At 35.0% G+C, this 20,667-nt stretch overlaps 3 protein-coding genes across 3 annotated transcripts; all 3 read left to right on the forward strand.

Moving 5' to 3' along the window:
- Positions 1–3,377: 3,377 nt before the first annotated feature.
- Positions 3,378–4,048, forward strand: LOC111518929. The gene is made up of 2 exons (XM_023177153.2): positions 3,378–3,417; positions 3,471–4,048. The coding sequence occupies exons 1-2, from the start codon at positions 3,412–3,414 to the stop codon at positions 3,960–3,962; spliced, it is 498 nt and encodes a 165-aa protein (XP_023032921.1). The 5' UTR covers positions 3,378–3,411; the 3' UTR covers positions 3,963–4,048.
- Positions 4,049–5,342: 1,294 nt separating this feature from the next.
- Positions 5,343–6,034, forward strand: LOC111518928. Its single transcript, XM_023177146.2, has 2 exons — positions 5,343–5,385; positions 5,439–6,034. Exons 1-2 carry the CDS (start codon positions 5,374–5,376, stop codon positions 5,928–5,930), a joined length of 504 nt encoding a protein of 167 aa, XP_023032914.1. The 5' UTR covers positions 5,343–5,373; the 3' UTR covers positions 5,931–6,034.
- Positions 6,035–11,142: 5,108 nt separating this feature from the next.
- Positions 11,143–18,337, forward strand: LOC6638500 (5-hydroxytryptamine receptor 2B; the record flags this gene model as incomplete). Its single annotated transcript, XM_047009527.1, is given in 9 exon segments — positions 11,143–11,291; positions 11,293–11,669; positions 13,732–13,865; positions 14,187–14,296; positions 14,381–14,570; positions 14,642–14,779; positions 15,376–15,732; positions 15,891–16,319; positions 17,401–18,337. Coding segments are annotated over 9 exon segments (1,983 nt in total), but the record flags the coding sequence as incomplete, so codon positions are not given.
- Positions 18,338–20,667: the final 2,330 nt, after the last annotated feature.

A 20,667-nucleotide genomic window follows, 5' to 3' on the forward strand; every position in this document is an offset into this window, starting at 1 on the left:
CTTTGCTTTTGCTTTATTTAATTGCAGCTCAACAGGCAGCTGAAAGAGCATTAACAGATTTTTTATTCGATATCGAAATTAAAAAGTTCTCTTAAATATTTTGTGCTTTCTCTCTCACTCGCTCTCTCTTTGTCTCTTTGTAGACTTGAAAATGATTCTCTGTGCGTATAAGAGTCACTGTCCCAATGCGCCTGCGTCCATTGGAAAAGTCTACAGAAAATCAGCTGGTTGAGCAAAAAAAATTTCGCCATCTACTTGAGACGGCCACATTGAAGCAGTTTGTCAATAGTTACGCTTGGGTGTAGGTTAAAGACGCGTGTGCCGCCCTTACCAGACAGATTAAAGCGTTTCATCAACAACAACTCAGCCACAGCCACAACCACAACGCCAAGCAACAGAACCAAGCCAGCAAACAATACCTAAAGCAAACAAAAATCAAAATAATAAATCAAATAACAAAAAAATCTTTAACAGGCAAAAGACTAAAGGAACATACAAAAAAGTAGTGAAGAAAAAATACCTCAACATCAAATCTCTGTAGACAGCAAATCAAACAACTCAAATCGCTGAAGAACATTTAAAATTTCAAGTGTTTTATATAATTAAATAAACCTCTAAACAAATAAAAATTGGGGATAACAAAAAAAAAAAAAACGAAGTGAAACCCGCATAATTAGGGCGCAAAACAAAAACGAAAGAAACAAAAACAAAAATCAACCGTAGACACAACAAGGAACAAAAAAAAAAAAAAAAATCAAATACACTGAAACTGAGTGAGGCTGCCACTACCAATGTATGGGTGTGTGTGTGCTTGTGTTTAAGTTTTTGTATACGTGTGTGTGTGTGTGTTGAATAAGGGCCTAAAAGGTAGGTCCTCTCTCAACGCCATCGTCACTCGCCATTGCCATCGCCATCGTCATCCGCATCCTTACCGTCGGTATAAATATTTATGTTGACGAATTTACCTGCGGCAGAGCGTCGCTAATGAAGCGAAGAAAATGAAAATGAAAGGACATAATTATGCTTATGTGTGAGTATAATGAATATGAATTTTTTCTCTCATATTTTTTTTTTTGTTCTCTCTTCTTTCTTGTATTATTTAACGTTCGGCCAAGGTCAATGGTAACGTTAACATCTCCTCTTCTCCTGTCAAGCACTGAGAAATCAACTGCAATTGAGTAAATATTTCATGTTGATTTTTCTTTGGTAAACTTTCATTTCTATATAACCATTTTACCTGAAGTAATTCTCTTCAGTCTTTCTCATTCTGTCTAATGCAATATTCTTTTCCCAATTGCTTTCCTTTAGTTTCTTAGTTTGTTTATTGTTCGTTGCGTGTGCACTCAATTTTTAATGGAAAATTGCATTGCCATGGTCACAGCAGCAAATTGTGCACCCTTTCTCTGTCTCTTTCTCTACTATTCCCATTTCTTGGTAAACCAAGAGTCATCATCATGCTCTAACTTGACTTGATTAGTTCAATAACTGTCAGTACAAAAGGTACATCAACTGCCAACTGCCAACTGCAATTAGCCTGCTTAAGACGGATTAGGTTAACTTAATAACAGAAGAAAGTTAGCCAATTGAGCGCAGTGCAACGGAGCAGGTGCCTTGGGTTGCTGTGTGCATTAAAGTCAAGTCAAATCGAATATGAAATACTCTAATTCATTACAAATTGTTTGATCCATTAACTTTTGTCTGTGAATCCAAATACATTTCGATTCCATTGATGACTTCTTTCTACTACATGTAATCCGATTAAACATGTTTAAGGCAAGTTCGTTGGAATACAACGTCTAAATACACATGAAAAAGTCTTATTTTTTAACATTAGCAATTTCTTTGAATTGATTTGAGCCCCAGGCATTATTTCTCCATACAACAATCAACTTGGGTTTGCACATTGTTCCTGCACTTTGTTTTAGTTAATAAGAGTTTTCATGCAGTCGTGCTTTTCTCTCCTGTTCCGAGTATTAGATAATCCTTATTATAAACCACAAAGCACGCGCCCAACTTGTTGCGTATCTATTGATTACTTTTTACAATTTTCATTCCTATTCTTATGTACGAACTATGAAGAGCATTAGTAGCTCTTGAAATTAGTTGTTAATAATCTTGTCTTCACTTATTATTAACTTTCTTGTGTCTAATTTAACTAAAGCTTTTGCTAATTGGCCTCAGCTTAAAAATGCCAGAGACAAGACAGAAATCTAAATGATAGGTATGATTAAAATAAGCAGGCTGACAAGCACAAAGGGGGCAAACAGACAAATAACAAAAAACAAAACAAAAAAAAAAAAAACAACAAAAAGTATATATATGTAAGTAGATAATGCTGACAGCAACAAAAAAGGCAATGCCAGTTGCAGACATTCAACAGAACCTTTTGTATATTTATTAGAGTATGAAATAATTCAAGTTGTGCGAAGCTCCACATATATATGTACACACACACACACACACATAGACATACATATATGTATCTGTATCTATGTATATTTATACATAAGTATCTACAAGAGGCATATAAGAGAATTTCTATGTTTTCCAGCTGGCAAGCAACCGCAACTCAACGCGAGTTTCCTTTTTACTTTTTTTTTTTTTGATGCTTTTTTCTTCTTCTTCTTTTTTGGATTTCACCGACTAGTTGTGCCCCGAAGCAACATTTTGTTGCAAACGTTAGCAATTCTGTTCACCCTTTTTACTTGGATATTCAAGTAAAAAGCACAAAAAATGGCATACTAACTCGCTTTCATAATTAAAAACTAGTCGTCACACAGTGGCAAGGGATATAAAAGCAAGAAGACTGTAAGCGACACAACGACTTTGTTAATACACTTTACAATTATTTCTTCCCGAAGACTCAGTGTGTGTCGCTTTAAGAGCGAGAAGCTGAGCAATATGAAACGTTGAATAGTCCTTACTGAAGGATTTAGGGCTCCAGGGCGGGATATTTGTATTACTTTCATTTATCTGGTGTAAATGGTAGACAGTCCCTAAAGAAGCTAATCTAAATTTAAGTTCTGGATCGAATAAACAGCTTTTTGTTTCTTTTATCTATTCAGTTGTCTAAATGCATGCTGCTTTAGTACACTGAATTGTTTTGGTTAGTAACATTAAAATATACATACGATAGGGTCAGAAACTCTATCAACTGCAGCTAAGATTAGCACGTGACACTTTTGGCTATAACAACACAATATTGATCTAGATACACCGATAGTAATCTACAAGTTTAGATGAAATATATCTACTGAAAATGTTAAAATATTATTTATCAAATGCATAAATAGATAGTTAACATGCGAGTGCCGAGTGTATAAAAATCAAGTAAAAAATTAATGAATTTATCATGTGATAGTAGAAATGTGCCTGACTTCTCTTAAAATTCTATTGCTGCTTAGCTTGGCAATGCCGGTAAGCATCCTCTCATCAATTGTGATCCTTGAAATTAAAAATAACTATTCCAGTGCCTTGGAAGGAATAACTACGATCTCAGATTTGAATCCGCTGTGGCAATTGAAGGCGAAAGGGAAACTTTGGCGGATTATCGAGGTCTTAAACTGATTGGACGTGAAAGAAGTTTAAATGGATCGGCTTATTATGCGGCTGATTTTACCGATGAGTTTGAAGTCTCGTGTGAGATCTTCTCCTTTGAGCATGGCATGTGGATTAAAATGCCCTACGAAGTAAAATCAATCACCTTTTGTGAATTTGCAAGAAAATTTTTCTTGAAATATTTTGACCATGACCATGCGAATACGAATTGGCCGTCAAGTGAAGCTGACTACTGCCCTCTACTGAAGGGTGAATACTGGTTAGTTAAATGGACACCGAATACTGATTCTTGGGTCACATTCATGAAGCGTGGCCTCGTTAAACTTATTTACCAAATATTAAAAAAAGGAAAGGTCGTTGGCGGTTTGCAATTAGTGGCAAACGTATATGAACGCGGAACATAAACCTAAAAATTTTTTTTTTGTCTTCGTCTGGTTTAATAGTAAGGATATGTTCCAAAAAATTATGCGCTTTGCTTTCAAGTACTCGAAGCAAATAAGAAAAAATTGATCAAATTATTTCTATTTTTGAAAATTAAAAATATACAAGCTTCTAATAAAAATTAAACCTGCAGATTTACTTAGATGATTATTTTTTTTTTTTTAATAATAATATACAAATTCTTATATAACAATCTCATCATACGTACTTAAATACTCTGAGTGGCCGGAAACATTTCTTTTTCTGCGTAACGAACAGCTGACTAGTTTTATAATACACCCTACAAAGGTATGAAATCGAAACATAAAGTGTTTAAATAGGGGATTATGAAATTAGACAGAGATGAAATAAACATAGACCAAATACTTATTTAGATATGTATGTAAGATCGGTATTTCAAATTTAATTTTCTGGCATTTTAATTTTTATACCCCTGCAAAAAGCGGATATTAGTTTTGGTCAGAAGTGTGCAACGCATACAACGAAGCATCTCCGACCATATGAAGTATATATATTCTTGATCAGCACGACGAGTTTAAATATCCATGTCCGTCCGTCTGTCCGTCCGTCTGTCCGTCCGTCTGTCCGTCCGTCTGTCCGTCCGTCCGTCTGTCCGTCCGTCTGGATCAGCGCAAACTTCTCTTAGACCGTAAGAGCTACAGAGCTGAAATTTAGCTTGCATATACTGCACAGGTTGTATATCTCGGTTTCAGCCGGATCGGACTACTATATCATATAGCTCCCATACAAACTGCACAGTCACGAACAGTGACTTTGATCAATATCTTCGTTATTTCCTGTGCTAAGATTGTAGGCCGTTCTTTCTCAAACATTAGCCTTTTTAGATAAAACGTTTTTCCACTTTGATGGCTATATGTAGGTAAGGAGAGAGTTACCAAAAAAGTTGCAAGGGTATACAACCTTTGACGCGGTCGAAGTTAGCCTCGGCCTTCTGGTTAATTTTCTAACTTATGTAAAAGCTTTTCAATAGCTGACACGAATGAACACGTTGTGACTTATTTAAAAGCTACTTAATTATTATATTTAACTCGTTGACTTGCGGCAAGAGTTTATCTCTTATGTTAATTAATGGTAATAATAGTATGGTAAATAGAAGTATTGAAGATAAGAACATTCCAAGTAGGATACGTTGTTGAAAATCGCAGAAATGCATTCGATTCGCAGTAAAGTAGGCAGTGACAAACAACCTATAATTGGAAATCAAATGCAAATATATAATTAATCTAATTGAACCCAATTAGTATTTAACATGCGAATGCAAAGTATATAAAAAGCAAATTCACAAATCACTCCATTTAACAAGTGCTAACAGTAATGTGTCGAATTTCATTGAAAGTTCTCCTTTTTCTTGTCATGGCAAGACTGGTAAGCGTCCGCTCATCAAAATTGATCCTTGAAACTAGAAACAACTTTTCCAGTGCTTTGGAAGGACTAACTACAACATAAGATTTGAATCGGCTGTTGCAATTGAAGGCGAAGAGGAAACTTTGACGGATTACGGAGGTCTTAAACTGGTTGGACGTGAAAGAAATTTGAACGGAACGGTTTATTATGCAGATGATATGACCGATGAGTTCGAAATCTCTTGTGATTTGTTTTCGCTAGATCATGGCATTTGGATCGAGATGCCTTACCAAATAAAATCAATGAAATTTTGTGAGTTTGCACGAAAATTTTTCGTGAAATACGTTGATCCTGTAAATGCAAATACAAATTGGCCGCCAACTGAAACAGACTACTGCCCACTACAGAAGGGTGTGTACTGGGTTAAAGAGTGGACACCGAATACTGATTCATGGGTATCGTATCTAAGGCGTGGCCTCGTGAAACTTAAATATCAAATATTTAAAGAAGGAAAGGTCGTTGGTGGTATGGAATTTGTGGCAAACATAATTGATCGTGGAACTTAAGCATAAAAAAAAAACTTTTCCTTATGGTTCTTCAAAGTTATCGATAACTTAAATGCAAACAATTTTTGATTTATTGTGTGGTGTGCAGGACGAATGAAAAATAAAAGCACCAAAATTATCAAAGGAATAATCTAAAAATTTGCATTATCTAATTAACTTAACATCCGATACAATTAAAAAAGAATTTAAATTTTTTCAGAATACGAATTAGAACTCAAATGGAAAAAGAAACAAATTTTTTATTTTCTACATATCATAAGAAATTTTTAAGGAGTGTTCCTCAAGGGATTTCGAAGGATCAGACTTAAATTTAGTTTAGTGATGTCCAATATAAATGGAAATAACTGACTTGGGGATGGATTGCAGAAAATATCAGAAATGTATTCGGATGCGAGCGAAAAACAAGGAATTAGTAACAACCTACAATTTGAACTGAAATACAAATGTATAATTGATCAACTTGAAGTGAATTAGTATTTAACATGCGAATGGCGAGTGTATAAAAAGAAATTCAACAACTCACTCCATTGAACAAGTGTAACAAATAATGATTCGAATTTCAATAAAAGTTATTTATTTTCTTGTCATGGCAACGCAGGTAAGCGTCAGCACATCAAATGTGATCTTTAAAAAAAAAAGAAGTAACTATTCCAGTGCCTTGGAAGGAATAACTATGACTTGAGACTAGAATCAGCTATTCCAATTGAAGGCGAACTGGAAACTTTGGTGGATTATCGAGGTCTTAAACTGATTGGACGTGAAAGAAGTTTGAATGGATCGGTTTACTATCTTTATGATTCGAACGAGGAGTTTGAAATTTCATGTGAGGTGTTCTCTTTAGAATATGGCGTGTGGATTAAATTGCCATACGAAGTAAAATCAATGACCTTTTGTGAGTTTGCAAGAAAATTTTTCGTGAAATACGTTGATCCTGTAAATGGGACAACTTTTCCGACAACCGAAGCAGGCTACTGCCCTCTACCGAAGGGTGAATACCGGTTTATCAAATATTTACCAAATACTGATTCTTGGGTATCATATATGAAGCGTGGCCTCGTTAAGCTTAATTACCAAATATTAAAAAAAGGAAAGGTCGTTGGTGGTATGGAATTTGTAGCAAACATAGTTAGTCGCGGAACTTAAGAATAAAAAATAGCTTACCCTTATGCTTTCCAAAATGATAGATTACTCTAATACAAATACGTTTTTGAATTGTGGTATTGGCTGGGCGCACGACGAATAAAAAGAAAACAAACAACATAAAAAAAATAAATTAAAAAAAATTTAATTTTTTTAGTTTAATAGTTAGAACTCAAATGGAAAAGGGAAACTAATAATTTGTTATCCCTAAGAAACTATTAGAGAGTTATTCTGGACACATGCCTTGTTCCTTAAGGAATTTCCAAGGATCGGTCCTTTATAAAGAATTATCGAATTGACATACGAATTTTGAACAAAATTTATTTACGTTATTTAAAAATTAAAAACAAAACTAGACTAATAACTAGATTTGGTTCAACGCTACGACTTTAGAGTCTCGCAAATTCAATTAAGAAATAAAAATTTCGAAAACGGTAACTTATTCTATGCTTAAGTTTATATATCCTTGCATTCTTGGCATATTATTATTACATGTTTAAAATTCCTTTTCTGTTACTCAATTCATCAATATACAAACAAAACCTTCAAAGTCCTTCATGCTCTTTGCAAACCTATTGTTACATACAGTTTATGTAACCTTGCGGCTGTGAGTGTCTATTTATCCGATCTGATTGAAATTTTGGGATCTCATATAAAAAACTATCACACTAGTAAATTTTATAGTTATACCCCAACTCCTTCACCTTTTTTTCTTATACAACTATATGATGTAGAGGTCTAATCCGGTCTGATCGGATATGGCTATATCAACTCAGATTCTCATGCTGCTCAAGAATATATTTGTATACCTTATTGGGTCGGAAACGGCACCATCTGTGCGTTACACGCATCTGACCAATTTAATAATACCTGCTGCAAGGCTACAAGAAGTAAAAAAAAAAAATTGAATGAGGATTTTGAAGTTTTCGAGCTTATCGGCTGAATATCCTGTGTTTTGCAGTTATGTAAGCAGCACTGCCGGTTTCTTGATTTGGATCAATAGCTGACACGAATGAATATTTGATAACTTACCTAATAGTTAGATAATTTTAAGCAAATCGTGGTGTTACGTGATACATTGCTGAAAATGACAGAAATGCATTCCGTTGTTACCAAAAAAGGGATTGACTAACAACCTATAATTGGAAATCAAATACAAATATAATTTATATAATTAAACCCAATTAGTGTTTAACATGCGAATGCCGAGTGTATAAAAAGCAATTCAACAAATTACTTCATTTAACAATTGCTAAAAGTAATGTGTCCATTTTCAGGTAATCGTCAACATATAAAATGTGATTTAAAAAAAAAAAAAAAAAACTACCATTACAGTGTCTTGGGAGAAATAATTATGAAATCAGATTTCAATCATTTAAGAGTATTGAAGGCGATGAGGAAACTTTGGCAGACTATCGAGGTCTTAAAATTGTCGGACGTGAAAGAAGACTAAATGGATTGATTTATTTTGCAACTGATTTCACCGATGATATAAACATGTCGTGTCAAATGTTTTCATCTGAACATGGCGTCTGGATAAAAATGCTCTATGAAATACTTGGAATCCGGTCTTGCGATATATCAGAAATGTTTTTATACAATTACTTTGATCCTGAATATGTGAATACAAACTTTCCGGCGACTAAGAAAGGCTACTGCCCTCTACGAAAAGGTGAATACTGGCTAATTGAATGGATTCCAAATACACATAACTGGGTTTCATATGTGAAGCGTGGCCTAGTAAAGGTTCATTGCAATACTTTTAAAAAGGGAAAGAAGCTCGGTGGCATCGAAGTAGTGGCAATCATAATAAATCATGCAACCTATATCGATCTTTGTGTATTAAATGCGGTTTCATTTCATGCCCGAAAATAGTTTATTATTTATTGTTCTTTTTTTTTTTTGTATTGAGAGTACAAAATAATACTAGAGGGCTGGATAAAGATCGACCTTGCTGAAGCTGACGTACACCTGCGAGTTTTGTGAAACATTTTTCATGCACTTCGCTCGGAAGGGTATACAAAAAGTGTAGTCGATGATACATTCTCGTGTAAGAGAAAGAGGAAAAAGTTTTGCCAAACCAACAGAACAATAACAGTCTAATTGAAATAATTCTGCTAAAAGTATTGCTATAGTAACAACATATAATCAAATGCAATTTAATGATTGGTGTAATTGAATGCAATTGGTATTTAACATGCGATTTTTCGCCTTTGATATATGTAATTGATAAGCAAAAAATCCCCCTTGAACTATTGGCCTACAAATCAAAACTTTTGGAAACCTGATAAAAATATCAAAAATCCACAAGAAGCCATGAAACTAAAGCCAGTTCCTTCCGTTTGAGATATGTGGACCGTTCTGGTTTATTTTCAATGCTAATAGGATATATGTATGTATGTACTTATCTGCATATTTATAAATTAATACTTTGGAAATGTCTTTTTATCTTGATGGAATAGATTTATTGATAATGCAACACGCAAACTTGATTAACAATCAAGTGCAATTACATTACCAGTGTAATTGACGTCAGTTGATAGTTAACATGCGAGTGCCGATTATAAAAAACCATAGTCAAAAAATCACTCCATTAATTGAGTACTACCTAGAATATCTCTAAGTTCCCTTAAACAAGATTTTCTTCCTGTCATAATATTTCAGGTCAACTCGTAAAAAATAAAACAATTATGAAATTCTTTTCCGGTGCCTGAGACAAGTAACAAGACATTCGATTTGAATCAGTTAAGGTAATTACCATTAAAAAAAAAGAATGAACCTGATCAGATGACTGAAAATTGTTTTGATCAACGATAAACCATTTTAATGTTTAGATTGGTTAAAAGGTTTACATAACAAAGACTGCCGGTAATTAACAATGAATATAAATATATGCATTATCGGTTAGAAGTCCTTATCGTCTGTTAGTTTCAGGCTTCTTTGTGGAACTTGCATAAAACATTTTTATAGATGTTTATACAAAAAGGAAATGAATCTACAAACCTTTTTAGGTGCATTTATTAATAGCAGCAGTTCAGAGAAGATGCTGCTGGGGCCAGGGCATGAGGATTACCTTGACTATGGAAATGTCTCTCACACATGAGCTGGCTGGCTTGGGCGCATCGCTTACTTCAAACATTAACATTTTAGCTACATAGTCTCTGTAGACTAAGTTAAACCAAACAAAAATGGTATACATACATTTAACGAGGGTAAATCTAAAGGTTAATTGATTTCACTTAACTATAGTAGAAGTTCTTTTGAAGACTTGTAACTTTTATGAATGATGGTTGACCTTTAACTTTTTGTAACTTTAGTTTTGAATTCAGTTTATTTCATTTTCTAGGAATGTAGAGAGCAACCTTCGTTAGATGGCTAACCTTCAATGTTCACCTGTTGTGGGTGGGCATACACACACACACACACATACATTGGCACACACCTTGGCACAGACAAAGGTCAACTAATGTGTTGCATTCTAAGTTAAGGCTTACACAAAAGGGCCAAGTGATAGCTTGGCAACGCTTTTTCCATATTAAATGTTTACATTGTTGTTGAAGCTTTTTCTCTTTTGGTTAAATTGTTTCGTAGAAAAAACCCAAAGAAACTTAGGAAAATGGTTTATTAATTGGTCTAAATGTAAAGTAAATTATATTTAGCAAAAAAAAAAAAAAAAAACAGAAAATAAGAAAACTTTAAGTTAGACTTTAAATTTAATATAAAAGGAAATTGGTGTTTTAATTTTGGTCTATGCTGGGATTTAGAAAGAATCAAAATTATGTGTTTCTTTTTTCTTCTTTTTATATGTATGTTTGTGTGTTGTCTCTCTGGTGCCTACCATTCATCTCTTGACTCCCTTTGTGACTCATTCTCCCTCTGTGTTTTGCAGTTTACGTGTTAAGTGCTTGGCAAGCACGATTAAGGCGCTTTATCACCCGCAACAACGGCAGCAACACGAACGACAAGTACAACACCAACAGCAGCAACATCATCAACAGCAACAGCAGCAGCAGCAGCAACTGAAACAGAATCAACAGCAACAGGAACAGCTGCGACGCCAGCAGCAAAAGCAACAGCAACAGAAGCAGCAGGAAGGACAACTGCAAGTGTTGTAGACGACAAACACATACACATACACACACACACACCCAAGCGTATACAACTGACACGCCCCAAAAACCAATTCATATATATATATATATATATATATATGTATATACATTATGCTGAGAGCAATGACAACATCAGCCATCCCATTGTCATCCCAGTTTGGTGGCAATGGCGATGATTTTCCAAGCGTTTTGGAAATAGAACTGCCTGCCATTCTTCTCAACGAGAGTCTCTTTATTGAGCTAAATGGCAATGTAACACAGCTACTACAGCAACATATAGAAGATTCATCTATGGGCAGCAACAGCAGCAGCAGCAGCAATATGACTATACCCATTATCAATGCCACCAACAATGTCATCCAGCTGGATGATGAGCAACGACAACAGGCGGCGGCAAATGAGCGTGAAATGGCCGAATTTTGGTTACTGGTCAAAATGATCGTCATGGCTGTTGTTCTTGGCCTAATGATACTCGTCACCATTATAGGCAAGTACTCATTCATTCACTCAATCAATAAACAACAAAAATTATTTGTTAATTTTTTTTTTTTGCTTCGAGAGTAAAAATGTAAATGAAGTTAAATTTATGATGTAGAAGATTTTTATTACGTCGCCTTGCGACTTGCCAAGATTTTTATTGATTTTCGGCTTACAAAGATGATTTGCTTGCTTGCCCCATCCACTGATTCACACAGTGCCTCTAGCCGCCTGTGGCTGGGGTTTGGGGTTGGGGGAAGTGCTTTGACGTTAAACGTTGCAAAGATGATGATGATGATGCTGAAGAGGGAGAAGAAGTTAGAAGGTATCAGTGGATGGAGAAGATGGCAAACGCAGTGGGGCAAACAAAGTTTTCAAAATGTTTGCTGTTGTTTTTGGCCCCGTCACGTGAAAAGCTATTAAAAGCGCGCCAAGGCGTCAAATGGAAATTATGGCAACAGCCAACACCATCCCTCCCTCTCACTCCGCCCCCTTTCCAACACCATTACAATTTTGGCAAAAATAAAATAGAAAACACACACACACACACATACGCACAATCAGTCTTTGGCAACAACATGCAACATGCGGCGTATGCGCAATATCTATGGCAAGGCATATATGCAAATGCATTTTGTACTCTGGCACGAGCCTGGGCCCAAGACAAAACGTTTTGACAACCTGCAGACAAGCTCAGCACGAGCAGACACAACGAGACTCAAAGACAAAATACCGTCGCGACGTTTTGGGCAAAGGGACGCAACGTACGTGTCGCTGAAGGGGTGGCCAAGAGGTGGTCCTACATAAAGGATGTTTGGCAATGTAAAAGGGGGTAGAAACATGTTAGAGGGACCGCCGCAGTGGCAATTACAATTTGCCAAGTTGCTGGCGCTTAATCAAAGCAAGCGACGACTATGATGACGCCGAGTATACAAGGCAGCCATCTCTCATTTGCATCCCAGTGAGAGGCAGACAGATAAACAGACGGTGTTGCGAGGGGGAAAAGGTATGTAGCAGGAGGGACCTTTCTCTGAGGATGCCTATGTAGAACAGTCGCTATTTGTGTATGTGTGTGTGTGTGTGTGTATGTCTTGTCCCATATGCACGATTGCCTGCAATTAGTAAAGAACATGAAAATTGAAAATCTCTGCTAGATATACTGAATTTCAAATCGAAAATTAGTCATGCTTTGCACTCAACAAAAAGCACAGGTTAAAGTACATTTACCTTTAGCTTTTTAACATAAAATTTAGAGAATTACATTTATTTAATTTTCCACTTTTTATTTCACTTTTTAAGTTAAAACTTAAGCCTATACATGGGCTTTTAACTAGTCGTTGACACTTTGGGAAATTAAATAATTAGTTAGGCCGAACATAGGTTTTTCTTACCATATTGATAAATACAACTTAAGTCATATGCAATACTTTTGTAAATTTGTTTTACAAAATAGAAAAGCTTGGTTTATGTATTTATACATTATGTTCACTATGCTAATTTTAAAGTATCTATTGATAAACTGTTGAAGAGAAAAAGTTAGCAGGTTACCAGATGAAGGAATCACTGTGTCAACAATTCTCAGGCGTTGCCTTGCGAATAGACCGTAAGAAAAAGAGGCTTTAAAGAATCATTTATTTTAAATACTCCAAATGAATTTTTTGCTTACTTGTATTATTATTATTTTTATTACTATAAGTAAAGGATATAGTTGTAAACTATCGACCTAACTATATTTTACAAGCACAAGGAATTATGGACTTCGAATTAAACGAAAACTATGTATACCAAATACTATCCTGGGACTTGAACCTAAATGACTAAATGCCTAAATGACTGTGCCACATAGACAGCTCGTTTATCGAAGACTGCTGATTATGTTTCATGTTTTTAGAATATATTTTGAACTCGAGTAGTTTTAAAAAAAATTTAAAGCGCTAAATTTCATATTTTTCATGAACAATCGATTTTTATGGCAAAAAACTTATAAGTTTAAGCTAACGGGATGATGGGTTATATATTAATAAATTCATTAAATTTAAATTTTTACTGAATTTAAATTTTTTTTTCTGCAGGAAATGTATTTGTAATTGCAGCCATTATATTGGAACGAAACTTGCAAAATGTTGCTAATTATTTGGTTGCATCGCTGGCTGTAGCTGATTTATTTGTTGCTTGTCTTGTCATGCCGCTTGGCGCCGTCTACGAGGTAAGTTTTTGTTGTTGTTGTTGCTGTTGTCGTTGCACAAACTTCATTATCCTAATGGAAATTTGCAAGAGACTGAGACAGATTGTTGGGCAAGAGTGGGGGAGAGAAGCAAAGTGGATGAAGTGCTTGCAAAATGAAATTAAGCAACAAAGAGTTGATGTTCATGTTCTTTTGTCCACTTTGTCATCAACCATAGAGTCGAGTTAGAGTTCTTTTTCTTTCTCTCTCTCACTCTCCATATCTCTGTCCTTATGTGTGAGTAATGAGTCATTGCATTATGGGTTAATTGTTTCAATTGCATCATCATAATGGTCAAAATAGATAAGTAATGGCTGGATATTGGGACCGGAATTGTGTGACATTTGGACATCTTGTGACGTGCTTTGTTGCACAGCTTCCATACTCCATTTGGTGGCTATTGCGGCAGACAGGTGAGCAGCAGCAAAAATAAAGATAAAAGCTAAGACACACGGACAGGTCACGTATCAATGTTTCAATGCCCCACACATATCTAGATATTGGACTGTAACCAACATTGATTACAACAATTTGCGGACACCACGTCGTGTTTTTCTCATGATATTCTGTGTTTGGTTTGCCGCATTGATTGTATCGTTGGCTCCGCAATTCGGTTGGAAGGATCCCGATTATATGAAGCGCATCGAAGAGCAGCATTGCATGGTCTCACAGGATGTGGCCTATCAGGTTGCCAATCAATTTGTAGACACACGCGACTTGCATTTACTCAATCAACTTTTGACTTCTCTTTTTCACAGATATTTGCCACCTGTTGCACTTTCTATGTGCCACTATTGGTTATATTATTTCTCTACTGGAAGATTTATATAATTGCCAGGAAGCGCATACAAAGACGTACACAAAAGTCATTCAATGTGACGTTGACAGAAACCGATGTAAGTGTCTGCTCTCCTACCCCATAACTATCTACTCTAAGTGTCATACACTTAACAGAACAGATAACTTTAGCATACAAGTGTGTGTCTGTGTTTGTTTGTGTGTGTGTGAGTGTAGATGTGGGGTGTGTAAAGGGTGTGTTTGAGTGGGTAAGGCCAAGTGCCAATAAATTCGTATATTCGTAAAACAAAAGATAAAGAAATGCCAAAAAATTACTCATACGCCTAGTATAGGCCCACAGAGGGCGTTGCATGTGCTAAGTGTATTTGCTTGTTGGCCATAATGAGTGTGTCATTAACAGAAACAATAATGCCAATGCCAATGGCAATGCCCATGCAAATCCTTTGCTGCTCATTAGCATGCCCAAGTGAGCACTTGGCAAAGCACAAGAACCAAACAAATGTCAAGAGAGATTTATGAGACTCTTTGGCCTCTTTGTGTGCATGTATTTGTTGTGTGTTTGTGAGTATTGCCATATGTGAGTTTTATCTACAATTTGATTTAAGTCAATTATTTTATTCATTCTTTATTTGTCTTTGCCATAAATTAACTAAAATGAAACCCATTTGGCCTCTTAATTATATCTTTCAACCAGTGTGATTCCACAGTACGTGAACTAAAAAAGGAGCGTGGCAAACGCCGTACAGCCGGCAGGAAACAAGATGAAGGCAGTGATGCCAACCAGCAGCAGATGGATGAAACGTTGGCAGCGGACTCACAGGTACAACGACGTCAACGCAAACGTATGAAAATCTGTTTTGGCCGCAATACAAATACGGCCAGCATATGCGCCGGCTCTGAGGGTGCTGTGGCCAGATCTGTGGCAGCCATTGCCGTGGATTTTGCCAGTCTGGCCATTACGCGCGAGGAGACAGAGTTCAGCACTAGTAACTATGACAACAAAAGTCATGCGGGCACCGAACTAACAACCATTTCCAGCGATGCTGACGATGTAAGTAAAGTAATTCCACTGAATAGCACTAATTATTTATATTTGCTTTGTTCGCCTTTGTTCTTTGGTTTCTTGTGTTTCTCCTGTTTCTGCTTTTACTCCTTTTTTACCTGTCTCTCTCTCTTTCTCTATGACTGTTTTTTTTTATCTCTTTGTAGTATCGCACCAGCAATGCTAACGAAATTATAACACTCTCACAGCAGGTGGCCAATGCCACACAACATCATTTAATAGCCTCTCATTTAAACGCCATTACGCCATTGGCTCAGTCCATAGCTATGGGTGGTGCAGTTGCATCAACAGAGGGCCAGAGTCCTGTTGGTGGTGCAACACACAAGGGTATCGGTGTACTGGCCAGTATTGCCAATCCGCATCAGAAGCTGGCCAAGCGACGACAGCTGCTTGAGGCTAAAAGAGAACGTAAGGCTGCCCAGACATTGGCCATCATCACCGGTGCCTTTGTCATCTGTTGGCTGCCCTTCTTTGTCATGGCCCTGACAATGAGCTTGTGCAAAGAGTGCGAAATTCATCCGGCCATTGCATCGTTATTCTTATGGTTGGGATATTTTAACTCCACCCTGAATCCGGTATGTATTCATGGTAAAAATATATATTTCTTTGACTAAGAAATTACTCATTTCATTCGCATCATTTCATTGTGCATATAAACCAAAGAAATTTCTTCTCACACAAAATCATAAAATCTTTTGCAATCTTTAAATTTTTTATGAGCTTTAAACTTTATTTAATTTAAATATACTTGATAGGAATATTGACTAAGAAATTTTGCCATTTTAATTACTCTAATTGAAATTTAATCCATAAAAATTTATCACTCATACGAGATGCTGTTGATTAACGATTATGTGTTCCATTTTAAGCCTTTTTCTTAAATGAATTATTTTTTACACAGAAAACAATAAAAATAAAGCTGATTCACAACTTTTCTGAATAGATAGAGGCTGTGATTAAGTAAAATAAATTAAATTTAAAAAACGAAAAACGAATAACTAATCAATTCGAGGCACCGTATGTTTATTAAATCAGAATTTGAAGAAAAACAATTGATGAATATTCATAAATTTGTCATTCTGTATTCATTCACATGGGTTCATTGAATATATTTATCAAAATGAGTATTAAAATGCTGCCGATTTATTTATTGCAGTCGATTGAATTTTCTCTTGGCGAGAATAAATCAATAAATGTTGTCAGCACTTGCTAAATCACTTACAATAAATAATATTTTCAACAACATAGCGTATGAGTGATATTTTGCATATTGAAATTATTAATACGTTTCTGTATTGCTTTGTTCATGTGATTCATGCTATTCGATTCTTATTTTGAAATTTTCTCAACTGCAAGTGTTTTCTTCCATTGCAAATGAAGAACTGATTCATTCCACTTTATTTAGTGGTTACTTAGCCTGTTGGCTCTCTAAGAGTAGAAAATTTGTATAAGAGAATTTAGCTACAAAAAACAATTGCCAACTTTAAAACTGACACTTTCATAAGAAAACTTGTAAAAGTTTTTAGATTTGTTGTGTATTCCCAAGATACAATTTCAACAAAAATTAAAAAAACAAAAAAACTCCATAAATACATAGGTCACATAGAAACTTGTTTAATAAACATTTGGTATATTATTGTACAAACACATTCACAGGTCATCTATACCATTTTCAATCCCGAGTTTCGACGCGCTTTTAAACGTATTCTCTTTGGCCGAAAACATGCAGCTCGAGCTCGTAGTGCGAAAATTTGATTTCAACTGAAGGCAAACGAGGACCAGTATTTGTAACAAGGTGAAACCAAAAAACAATGAAAAAGAGTTACTAATCAGACAGATGGAAAAATTGATGGGTCCCCAAAACTATTACAAAAATATATAGGGTATGTATATATGCTATGGGAATTGGCATTGCCTTAGATTTAGTCGTTTAGGTTTAGCCGTGACAATCCTAACTAGTAAATTATTAAGTAAAATCCCACACACGTGCCCCCCTTAAACCGAATGTAACACCAGCAACAACAAACAAAAAACAGAAGCGAAAACTAGGTTTATTTTTGTATATGATAAAATTGTTTAACATTAAGATTCAAAGTTATTCCACTTATTGAATTCCATATAAAGTTGATTATATATGTGTAGATTAAATGTAAATTGAAAACAACAAAATTATAATATTAACAAAGTCTTCCCTGTGTCTTAAAGATGTCCCTTAAGATTAATTGCAGGCATTGCGGGGCGACGAGATGGTGATTATAATTGATGTTGGGCGGGAATTGTGTAGAAATGGGTCTACTCAAATCACAAAGGCTGGGTCCAAGCAACAAACTTCTTACGCTTTTATAATTCTGTGTTAGAACCCCTTCGCTGTGTTTCTCTCAAGAAAACCCCCCCTAATTCTTATCATTAAAACAAATTGTAGTTGTAAGTACATATTAGAAAACGTTATGTTAAATGCTCAATTATGCAATTTTATTTGAAAGTTCAAGTCAATATATATATACATGGATATATATAAATTATAACGAATTTACACAAATTCACTTACATTACCAGACAAAACGTAGTTGATCAAAATTTTAGCATACATATATAAGAGAAAAAACATCAAATAATAATTAAATAATCAAAATTAAATATGTCAGTGTTTAGTTTTATTATATAATATTTTCTGTGTAATTGATAATGCAAAACAACAAATATTTAAAATATAGTTTATTGTTTAACATTGGATAATTTGAATTTAGAAAAAAAAAACAAAAAAAATTTGCACTTCAAGCGAACCGAAAGTCAAAACTTTTTTTTTAACAAGCATGCAGAAATGTTGCTGCAACTCTTTCAATTGTAAACCAAAAACCGCAAAAATTTCAAACAACCTCCCTGCACACTTGAGCACCTTCCCCACTCAACCAAAATCCCCTCATCCAAGAAGCCCCAACAACCACAGTCATAAATATGAGATGATATACGAGATATACACACGGATACATAGATATAAATTGTAGGTATAAATACATTCATATATACATAAACATATGTATATATGGTAATATTTTTGAAAAGTTTTCTTGTAAATAAATAAATGGACTTGCAGTTTTATTCAAAACTATACTATAAACTAATTCACATCCAACACACATATACACTGCAATTGTGTGTGTATGTGTACAATACATTTATTAAGAGTTATCAGAGCTGCAATTTTAGTTTTAGAGACTCGCAAGAAACAGAAAAGTGAACCTAATACGCTTCAATGTACATACATATGTATGTTAGATGTATGTATACATATATATATATATATATATAGAAAGAGAGAGAGAGAGAGAGAGGAGAGGGAGATATTAAATGTATCTGCATTTTCATTTGTATGTGTGTTTAATGCAACTTCTCGATGTGTACTTGATGTCAAAAGTTATTAAAATTGTGTTTTATCAAAAGCGCCAATGATGTTTTATTCATGTCTGGGACAGTTTTTCGATTGTTTGCACTCTCTCAACAGCAGCAACAACAACAACAGCAACAATAAAATTGACAAACTTTCACCGCACGCACGATACTCTAAGCAAAATGCCAGCGCATTTCCGAAATGTCAAAGTTCAAGTGCACATGCCCAAAAACAAGGTTAAGCCTGGGTACATGGTGGATCCATCAGTCTCTGCCTCTACCTTTACTTCTGCTTCTGCCTCTGCATGTGCGTGTATGCGGTGTTGCTGTGGAGTGGCACAGAGTGTGAGTGGTTGTGGAGTGGTGGCATGGAGACGGATTACGCATTGGCATTATCAACACCGGAACAGGGCAGAAGCCGACAAATGGCCCAGAAATGTTTGCAAACCTTACATTGTCATAAACAACCACAAAAAACCAACAGCAGCAGCAACAACAAAATCGATACATCATTCAAAAACGAAAAAAAAAGAAAAAAACACAAACACCGGTGTTCGGCGTTTTTGTACCCTTGTGCATGTATATAAATTTGCGTAGCATACTTTACAGCGCAGCACAGCCAACCATCTCCCGCAAAACAAGTATACGCAGAGTTGAACAACTTTTTTTTTGGCAACTTCCGTCAAAACTTATATTAATGGGTTCATTTATTTTTTCTTTTTTGGCTCAAAGTTAGATAATTAGATTAAAAACATCGCAAGTGATTTGTACATTTTTTTAGTCCCCCATGATAGTGTGAAAACTTTCTGCGACTTAATATATGTATAGAACATTAACGGCATGTCAACACGATAGCGCTCCCTCTTGACATTCTCCCTTGATATTAAAACATTTAAAAACCAATTATTTGTTAGTTCTATATTTAACAAGTTATATGTTTATTAAAAAAAACAGCAAAATTAAAACAAGAGTCTTTCAAGTCTTCGTGAGATACATAATTAGGTAAGAAGCATACAAACAATAATTCTTAATGTGTTGGTATATAATAAATGTGAATAAGATAAATTCATGTTGTGACTAGTAGCAATTTTTTTATAACTTAATCTAAACATTTAATTATTATTATGTTCAAAATCATTTTTTGTTTTTCCTCAAAACGCATCAGATAAAAAGATGTGCATTTTATAGGGTATAGAAATATCCTGGCACAGTCAAAGGCTCTGGCTAAAATTTATATTCAAATAAATAACATTTAAATAATTGACCAATTAAAAAATAGAATTACAAAAGTACAAAGGATTTGCGGTCACTGAATACTTACCCACCTTGGGTGTACTTAAAAATCAAAAAGTTACCTTTATATCTCAATCCCTTTCTATTTATATGGATAATAAATATCTATGTATGAATACGATTTTTGTATATAAATGTATCGAGTTGCTTTCCCATTGAATTCACAATATTTCAAGAAGCATAGGATAAAAAATTGTCTTCCGTTTTTTTATTTCTTTTTTGCTGCTTACTTTCATTTGAAAT

Source organism: Drosophila willistoni (assembly GCF_018902025.1).
Source record: "Drosophila willistoni isolate 14030-0811.24 chromosome 2L unlocalized genomic scaffold, UCI_dwil_1.1 Seg139, whole genome shotgun sequence".
NCBI classification, from domain to species: Eukaryota; Metazoa; Arthropoda; class Insecta; order Diptera; family Drosophilidae; genus Drosophila; species Drosophila willistoni.